The 10,175-nt window shown below is 25.2% G+C and overlaps 2 protein-coding genes across 2 annotated transcripts; both read left to right on the top strand.

The window, feature by feature from the left end:
• Positions 1–1,442: 1,442 nt before the first annotated feature.
• LOC111283586 (heavy metal-associated isoprenylated plant protein 16-like) lies at positions 1,443–2,295 on the top strand. The gene is made up of 2 exons (XM_022872154.2): positions 1,443–1,547; positions 1,633–2,295. Exons 1-2 carry the CDS (start codon positions 1,475–1,477, stop codon positions 1,929–1,931), a joined length of 372 nt encoding a protein of 123 aa, XP_022727889.2. The 5' UTR covers positions 1,443–1,474; the 3' UTR covers positions 1,932–2,295.
• A 6,519-nt stretch (positions 2,296–8,814) lies between these two features.
• Positions 8,815–9,812, top strand: LOC149519817 (disease resistance protein Pik-1-like). Its single transcript, XM_089757980.1, has 3 exons — positions 8,815–8,904; positions 9,002–9,077; positions 9,163–9,812. The coding sequence occupies exons 2-3, from the start codon at positions 9,008–9,010 to the stop codon at positions 9,477–9,479; spliced, it is 387 nt and encodes a 128-aa protein (XP_089614106.1). The 5' UTR covers positions 8,815–8,904; positions 9,002–9,007; the 3' UTR covers positions 9,480–9,812.
• Positions 9,813–10,175: the final 363 nt, after the last annotated feature.

Below are 10,175 nucleotides of genomic sequence, written 5' to 3'. Positions count from 1 at the left end.
CAATAGTATATTACTTACACTTTCCTTTATTTAATGTCTTTTGCCGATATGATATGTATATTTTGAGGTTGTATAATATATTAAATAGAGAGAGAACCAGCTAAAGGATGCTGTAAAGCGTCATGTTCAGCTTACATGGAGAATTAATTCTTGATCATTGGTTTTTATTTGTTAAAAAAATAAACTTGTATTTGCAGTTATTTTACTTTTTTATATTTAAATATGATTAATAATTTTTAATAATTATTTAAACATTTAATTATTTATTTATTTTAACACCTAATGAATGTACATAGAAAACAAGTTCTTAGAATGATTTAAAAGCTCACTTTTTTAGACAAAAATGCATAAATTTCTTCTCCTTTCAACTACCCTCACAATACAAAGTACGGAACCAAAGTGAACGAGCTGACGCAGTAAACCTGGTAGGGTCAATTGTGTGATAAAGATCAACGGCTAGTAGAACTTGCAAAGAAGCCCCCTTGAATTATATTTAAAAATTCGTATATTTATATTATATAAAATATTAATAATTAAAGTTTCATAACTTTTAATATCAAAAAATGAAAAAATCATAAAAATAATTTTAAAATATAAAAAGTAAGAGTTTTAGATATTAAAAAAAATGACTAAGACATCTCAAATATATATATATATAAACAAAGAAAATGAGACATAGGGAATATAATTTTTTATATAAAAAAAGTCTTAATTTGGAAATAAGGAAAGAAATGCCGAGATTTTTTTTTTATATAATTTGGATCATTCCTTGATTTAGGTGAAATATCATTAAAAATATCTTATAAAAACATGCATGAAAAATTAATAAAATTAGTTCAACAATGGCTGTACTATTAACAAGTCTGCCCATCTTTTTGTAAAATCAAAAACAACTCTTAATATAAAAGTTTAAGAGTAAAGTTCAACCATAATCATATCATTTAAGAAATTTGATGAATCAAACAAAATTTCTTTCATTTCCATCATGTTTTTGTCTTTGATTAAACAAATGACTTTGTAAAACACGTAAAGATTAGAATCATCCACATTCCATGCTTCTATATTAATCATATTTTATATAAAAATTAAGTATCAATATAGAACATATAAAACACACCTTTTGTTTTTTTTTTTTTTTTACTTTATATAACTTTTACTGAAATATTAATCCTGTTTTTTTTTTCCTATCGTGTAATCATATTTATTTTAAATTTACGAGTCTGCCCCGACACCCTCTATAAATAGACCAGCAAATTTTGCTACATTGGCCAAAAGAAAAACAATCAAGCAGTTAATCCCTCACCATTGCCATTGTTTTAGCTACTCTCTATTAAAAAAGGGTCTATTTTATCAGACAAACGCCACCATGAAGGTATGGAAATGGATCATGAAATATTATAGAGAAACGAAAGTTTTCTAGTTTGATGGAATTTTATGTTGAATTGAAATTTTGGTTTTATTTTTGCAGCAAAATATGGTGGTCAAGGTAACCACGAATGGCCAGAAGTCCCGATCCAAGGCCTTGGTAACTGCAGTCGGCCTCTCAGGCACTGAAAACCAGCTGAAACCAACTTTGATTTCATTCATTCTGATGGGAAAATGTTACGCTGATTGTTGAGTTTTTGTGTGTAGGGGTGGAGTCTGCTTCGTTGAAAGGCGATGACTACAGCCAGATAGAGGTAACAGGGGATGGGGTGGATCCAGTTCTGCTAACACGTCGGCTAAGAAAGAGAGTGGGACATGCAGAGCTGGTGAGCGTGAGTGCCGCAGGTGGTGAAAAGAAGGAAGAGAAAGCGGTGGAAGAGCCACCGGCCACGCCGCAGTATGTCTGGCAGCCGTATGTCCCGCCGCCGTATGTCTGTACGCCATATAATCAACTTTATGAAGTGCACGATATGCCACCAAATGACCCCTGCTGCTGCATCATGTAATTTAGAGACAGAATTTCACAGGGGATAATAAAAGCCACTGATGCCATGACTGAAGAATTTAAATTGTCTGCAGCTCATTATCATGTCAAAAAAAGTGTTTCATTTATATCCTGGGGATGTATAAAAGTTAGACAGGCAATAGTTTATCATGCATGGTGGGAAAACAAGGGGTGGGAGAGGGCTGTGGTGGGCTGGGTTTTGTGATAGTGAAAATCCAATAAAGGTGTTGGTTGATGTGTCCTATTTTGAATAATTACATATTGTTAATTCTGGAGTGAAATTTCAGGTTCTCATCTCTGTTTCATTCTGTGTTTTCTCATTCTGTTACATATTATTATCTTATATACTGGTATTTGAGTTCTTAAACTCCACAATTATCTGAAGTTAATGATATCCTTATTTCTAATTCATGAACAAATATGTCAATTATCAAATCCATTTGCAAAGTTTAAGAATTTTAATAATTTAATTAAACTATACAGTGGAGTTAAGTACTAATAATAAGTTCTTAATTCCCAAGTTTTGCAACTTAGTTTGATAAATATAACTTTTTTTTTCCTTTAATGAACACTCAAAATGGAATTAATGTGCTATATTAGCTTTAAAAATTATTTAATAATTATGTATTAAAGATTTGAAGTCAAACCCATTTTCATAAAAAATGGAAGACTTCATTCACAAAAATCATATTATCTTTTTTTTATAACTTAATCACTGGATTAAAAGATAATAAAAGTTGCTTTCACAAGTTAAGAAATCGAGTTTGCTTTTTAGGAAACGTACGTCAATATAAATTTCGGCGCCATGATTTCATTCTTTATTCTTAATTTTTATATTCTCTTTTGAAAAAAAAAAATAATTATACATTAAAAGTATGAAATCGAATCCATTTTTATTAAAAAAAATCATATTATCTTTTTTATACAGCTTAATCATTGAATTAAAAGAATAATAAAAGTTGCTCTCGTACGTAGGTTAAGAAAGCAAGCTTTGGCTTGTAAATTTTAAAAAATATATAAATATAAATCTTATTTTAATTGATTGTTTTAATTTTAATTATTAAATACATTTAAAAATATTTAAATTTATTATTATCTTCAAATTTCTGTATCAATTTTAACTAAATATGTTGGATTAAATTTTTATTGAGTATTTTTAAGTTCTAATGTATAAATTTTTAGGTTGAATTTAGAAACCTCTAATTACCTTATATTTTATCTATTGGCAAATGTCAATCTTAAAGAGAGCATATCCTTATAATTTTTTTTTATAACTAATTAATTATAATTTAAAATTATGTGAGATTTATTAAAATTTTATTTGTAATATATATTTATTTTTTAAATATTTTCCTATCAATTACTAGTTTGATGATCAAGAAAGCACTCCAAAATATAAAACTCCGACGTCCTGTAGTTATATGTATCTTAAATGTTTTTCACTTAGTGTCATCACGAATTTTTTTTTTTATCTCCCCAGCTTTTAATTATTTATTTTTTATTTCTAACAATTTTAAATATCCGAGGAAGACGTAGCAAAAGTTAATGCACGCGAGAAAGCGATAGCCTCTGCCAGTCTCCATCATGTACAGCAGTGACGACTGACTTGGTCTAAAGTCTTGTAAACTTTAAAAAAATCACGTTCATAATAATTCGTGTATTTGTTTAACATAATAAATTAAAATTTTATGTTATTTTATATCAAAATTAAATATCATAATTTATATTAACTTAAAAATATAAAATTTTTTTTTTGATAAACTAAATTTTTATTCATCCAAAATTAATAAAAATTTACTATAATATAATTGTTTTACAACATAACAAATAAAAAGAAAAACAATTCGTTAACAGCTTATTCTATAAATTTTATATTCAAATTTCAATATTTACTGAATTTTTTATTTACCATATTTCCTGTAATATGTTTCAATCCATATGATCTGTATCTTACAATTTCATTGATTTTGTTCACCATTTGTGCAGTCGTCATTTCCCTTTGCTTAAATATTCTCTAATTCCTTTCCCTTCATATGAAATATATACTTACATTCTAAACAATTCTCAATAGAATTGAGATCAAAGCATTCCGTTTTAATTTGTTTTTTACTCAACTCAGTTATTAGTTCTAACTTCTTATTCTTTTATCAATGTTACATAGCTGAAAGGTCTTTTGTCAAAATTTTTTTGAATAGACACACTCAAAGTATAAATTATTAAAATTTATTTATAATTTTTATTAAAATTTTAAATTATATAATTTTTATATTTCTTATTCGTGTTTTTTATATATTATATTATTATATTATATTTGAAATTATCAAATTATTTATAAAACGAAAGAAAAAATAGAAAAATTATCATACTCAATTCAATAATTACGTGATTTATTAACAAAATATTAAAAATTTAAATAAATCTTAAATTTTGATAATTTTAAATATAAAAATAAAAATTCTCATACGCTGCACTTAGCACTTGGATTCCTCTCATTCATCGATTCTTATTGTAATGATTTTTATTTTGTTTTTAAACTTTTTTTATTAAAATACTTAAATTATAATTTTGCAATTTCAAGAAATTTATAAAATTATTAGAAAATAAATAAAATATGAAAAAAGGTAAGAATAGTCAACATAGTCGAGGGTATTTATAAAAGAATGGTAAACATTCAATAAAGGACGAAGGGCCTATAAATATTTTATGTTTTTAAAAAAATTTTTAGTATTAAAAACCTTTAAATACCAATATTAATTATAAAAGTATGGATAAAATTTTTTCCTTAAAATTTTTCGATTTGGCTTTTATAAATATCCAATTGATCATTTTTTTTATCATTAAAAATCTTGATAAATAAATTTGCCAATCTCTACGTAAAGACAAAATACGTTGTGCCTCATAAAACCTATTTTAAATTGAATTATTATGTAAGAAATTTTAAGATGGACTTCAATTCGATTAAATTACTCTAATAATAAATAATATATATTTACAATTAATTTTTAAATATAATTAAAATATTAAAAATAAGATAATATCTTATTATTTTGATAATAAAACAATAATTAAATAAATGAGTCGGGCCAATCTCAAGCTTGCCTCTTAATTAGTTGGGCTACCTTGCCCTCGCACACAGCAAGGGCCTGAATCAACTAGCAGCAAAAACTACTTAACTGGATTGTTAGGCTTTTTCGGGAAAAAACTTAAATGAAGTGTTTTAGATGAAGTTTTATGAAAATTTTTTATTAAAAATAATTAAATTAAAATTGATAAATTAAAAATTTTTATTACATAAATTGTGTACAATTTTTTCCTAAGTTTTTACTTTTTTATTTTCATTTTTATTTTTATTATCAACATCAATTAGAACCCCAAATAAATTAAGGTGTTTACAGTTGTCCTTCTTTGTACACTTTTTATGAAATAAAAATTATACAAATATGTAAACAACCCAATCAAGAATTAACTTAACATATTTTTTTTAAAGCATAGACAAACTTCTTGAATAATATAAAAACTCCTCTAAACAGAGGCTTTACGACTTTTAAAAATAAATAAAGCTTATATAAACAGAAGCTCAACAACTTTAAAAAATAAATAAAGCTCTTCTAAACAAATGCTCAATGATTTTAGAAAAAGTAAATAAAGCTCTTCTAAGCATATGCTCAATAACTTTGAAAAATAAATAAAGCTCCTCTAAGCAGAATATTAATAATTTTAAAAAATAAATAAAGATTTTTTAAATAGAGACTCAATAACTTTAGAAAATGTAAATAAAGCTCATTTAAGCAAAAGCTTAACAACTTCGAAAAATAATAAAATTCTTCTAAGTAGAAACTCAACAACTTTAAAATATAAATAAAGTTTTTCTAAATAGAAGCTCAACAATAAAAAATAAATAAGGTTCATTTAAGCAAAGACTCAACAACATTAAAAATTAAATAAAGCTCCTATAAGTAAATATTTAACAACTTCAAAAAATAAATAAAATTCCTTTAAATAGAGGCTCAATAACTTTAAAAAATTAATTTTTTAAAGTAACCAATAAATTACTTTAAAGTTGCCAGCAACATATTTGAAAATTTTCAAACTCCAATTCAAAATATTTTAAATTTCAACCTTGACTATATACAAAGATGAAAAATGATAAGTGCATGTATTTTTTATTCAAAAAATAATTTGAGTTTGAATAGAATTATATTTATGTGTGGATATATATTAGGGAAAAAATTTTATGTTTTGATATTATTAAGTCATAAAATAAAATGAGAAATTTGGATCGAATTAGTTTAGCATTACAATTATGATCAAAAGCTACAATTAAAAAGGGCAAGTTGTGATTGATGCATCAAATTAAAAAAAAAAAATTGCAACAGTTCCAAATGCAAGTATTTGCCTTTGTAATTAAAATCAAATCAATTTTAATTAAGATTTTTTCTATAAAGCCAATAAGGCCTTAGTTTAGTATAAGAATGCTAATGAATTGGGTCGAAACAGCTTTTTATTCAATTCAATTCTAATTTGACCTTTTAATATTTATATTTGATTTTAGTTTAATATTAAAATATTATTTTTTATATTTGATTTGAATATTTATAGATAGTAATTGATTTGATTTAAAATTAATTTAATAATTTTAATATGGTATAATATTTATAAATGTAATTTTAAATATAAATTATATTTTAATTATAGATAAATATTATATTTTTGTTAAGTTAATATATTAAATTAAAATAATAAATAATAATTTTTTAATATAATACATATATATAATTAAATAAATCATAAAAAATATATTTTATATACACCTAAATTGGGAGAGCATCAACTTAAGCCTGACTTCAATTTAAAGGAAAAAAACTTGACGTTACTCTAACTTGATCTGATTTAAAAAAAATTACTCTATTATATTGGAACGGGTCAGAATTTATTGAATATAAGTTAATTTTGTTATATTTAGTTTAGTGGTAATGAGGAGACTCTAAAATTCTGAAATATTATATTTAAATTTTATAATGTGTGAATCTAATTATTTAATTATTTTATAGTTTATTAATTAATTATTTGATAATTATAACTTGATTATAATATAATAATTGATTTTATAGATATAATACTATAATTGTAACTTAAAAAATTATTTTTATAAAAAAAATTAAGATTCTTATCACAAATCTTATCCTATTTAATTTCAACATAACATTAATGATTGCAAAAAATTATATACTCCTTTGGTTTGATTGATGTTAAAAAGAAACCTTTGATTTTTATGTATTTAATATTATAAGATTAATGTCATGTACTTTTTTATTATCGATAAATTAAAAAATAAAACTTTAAGGTAAAGAATAAAAGTATAAAATGTTAAAAAAAAATACACTTCATTAATGTAAATGCCCCAAAAAATTCATGCCATTTAAACTTCATCTAAAGTAAACAGAAAAGAAGTCAAGATTCCGTATCCCAAAAGGACAAAAAAAAAATGGGCCTTTTTTAAAGTATGAAAAGTAGACAGCTTTATTTAACAGCTGGAAAAGAAAAGACAAGACAAGGCTTGCCGGGTCCCTGTCCGCGCCCGTGAATAATATATTTCCAAACTCACGTTTTATGTAATATAAAAAAGTAATGTAAAACCAATGACTTTCGAGTCAACTGAACCAATCAACTATGGTAAAATTGTCTTTATGTCGACGGCTATTTGTGTAATTTTCATTATTAATTTTAAATTATTAAATATGATATATTTTATTTTAATTTTAAAGATTAAATAATTTATTTATTTCAATTTTTAAAATCTCAATTGTCTTTATGCAAAAATATATATTATATTTACATTATATTTAATCAATAAAAATCCACTTCATGAATGATTATTCTAATGCAATAAAAAATCATTTAATTCTAATATATGCTTCTTTCCTCATTGATAATAAAGTTTTCGCTGAGTTTGCCGTTACAAATTAAATGATATTAATTTAATTAGAGAATTGACATTATTAAATAAAAATATTCTAATAAGATTATATTAATAATTTTTTTTCTTGAAGATAGAGTTAGAGTTTATACTTTAAATCCCTTTCTTTTTTTTAAGCTTAAATATAAAAAAAAAGGCTTTTGAATTAAAATTAATATTTATTTAAATTTTTATTAATTTATTACAATCAATTAAGTTTTTAAACATTTATTTTTATAAAATTAAGCTTGTATTGGATGGAAATTGATTAATCATCATAACCAATTTTCATTTAATGAATAATTTAATTAAGTGAAAATAAATATTTAAGAATTTAATTGAATGAAAATAAATTATTTGAAGACTAAATTAATTATAATAAAATAATAAAAATTTAAATGATTATTTAATTTTAATATAAGATTTTTTTTAATATTTAAACAATTTTTTATCACTTTAAAATATGCACTTGTGAACTTAAAGCTTAAGCCTAAATGATTTAAAAGCAGACTTTTTAAACAGAAATGCATTAATTTCTTCTCCTTTCAGGTACCCTTGTAATACAAAGTATGGAACCAAAGTGAAAGAGCTAACGAAATCAACCTGGTAGGGTCATTTGTATGATAAGGATCAACGGTTCCGGAACTTGCAAAATACCTTCATCCGAATTAGATTTAAAAATTTCTATATTTTTATCATATAAAATATTATTAATTTATTAATTTATATCATATTTTATATAAATATTAAATATTAATATAAAACCATAAAATACACTTTTTGTTTTTGTTAAATTTTTTATAATTTTTATTAAAATTTTAATCCTGTTAATTTTTTTTATTCGTATTGTACAATCATATTTTATTTTAAATTTACGAGTCTGCCCCGACACCCTCGATAAATATACTACATTGGCCAAAAGAAAATAATCAAGCAGTCAATCCCTCACCATTGCCATTGTTTTGGCTACTCTTTATTAAAAAAGGGTCTATTTTATCAGACGAACACCACCGTGAGGGTACGGAAATGGATCATGAAATATTTTACAGAAATGAAAATTTTCTAGTTTGATAGAATTTTATGTTGAATTGAAATTTGGGTTTTTCTTTTTGCAGCAAAATATGGTACTGAAAACCTTGAATGGCCAGAAGTCCCAATCCAAGGCCTTGAAAACTGCAGTCGGCCTCTCAGGTACTGAAAACCGGCTGAAACCAACTTTGATTTCATTAATTCTGATGGGAAAATGTTATGCTGATTGTTGAGTTTTTGTGTGTAGGGGTGGAGTCTGCTTCGTTTAAAGGCGATGACAACAGCCCGATAGAGGTAACAGGGGATGGGGTGGATCCAGGTCAGCTAATAGATCGGCTAAGAGAGAGTGTGGGGCATGAGGAGCTGGTGAGCGTGAGTGCCGCAGGTGGTGAAAACAAGGAAGAGAAAGTGGTGGAAGAGCCACCGGCGACGCCGCAGTATGTCTGGCCGTATGGCAAGCCGCTGTATGTCTGGACGCCATATAATCAACTTTATGATGTGCACGAGATGCCACCATATGGATATGACTATGAGGATCAACAGGCCGCCTGTTGCATCATGTAATTTAGAGACAGAATTTCACGGGGGACAATAAAAGCCACAGATGCCATGGCTGAAGAATTTAAAATGTCTGCAGCTCATTATCATGTCAAAAAAAGTGTTTCATGTATATCCTGGGGATGTATAAAAGTCAGACAGGCAATAGTTTCCATATGTCAAGGAGACTTGTTGCCATTTTTTTTTTTTTAAGTATTGAATTTTATCATGCATGGTGGGAAAACAAGGGGTGGGAGAGGGCTGTGGTGGGCTGGATTTTATGATAGTGAAAATCCAATAAAGGTTTTGGTTGATGTGTCCTATTTTGTTTAATTACATATTGTTAGTTCTTGAGTGAAATTTCAGGTTCTCATCTCTGTTTCATTTTGTGTTTTCTCATTCTGTTACATATTGTTGTCTTATATACTGGCATTTGAGTTCTTAAACACCACAATTATGTGAAGTTAATGATATCCTTTTTACTAATTCATGAACAAATATGTCAATTATCAAATCCATTTGTGAAGTTTAAGAATTTTAATAATTTAACTAAGATATACACTGTAGTTAAGTACTAATAATAAGTTCTTAATTCCCAAGTTTGCAACTTAGTTTGATCAATGTAACTTTTTTTTCTTTAATTAATTTATATAATTAAAAAATGATATTTTATAAATTTGATATTCAAATTCTTACATTTGACATATCTTTCTCCATAGGTGG

This window comes from Durio zibethinus, chromosome 3 (genome assembly GCF_047325235.1).
Source record: "Durio zibethinus cultivar Kanyao isolate XHJ-2024 chromosome 3, ASM4732523v1, whole genome shotgun sequence".
NCBI lineage: Eukaryota > Viridiplantae > Streptophyta > Magnoliopsida > Malvales > Malvaceae > Durio > Durio zibethinus.
This window is presented reverse-complemented; position numbering and strand designations above follow the sequence as displayed.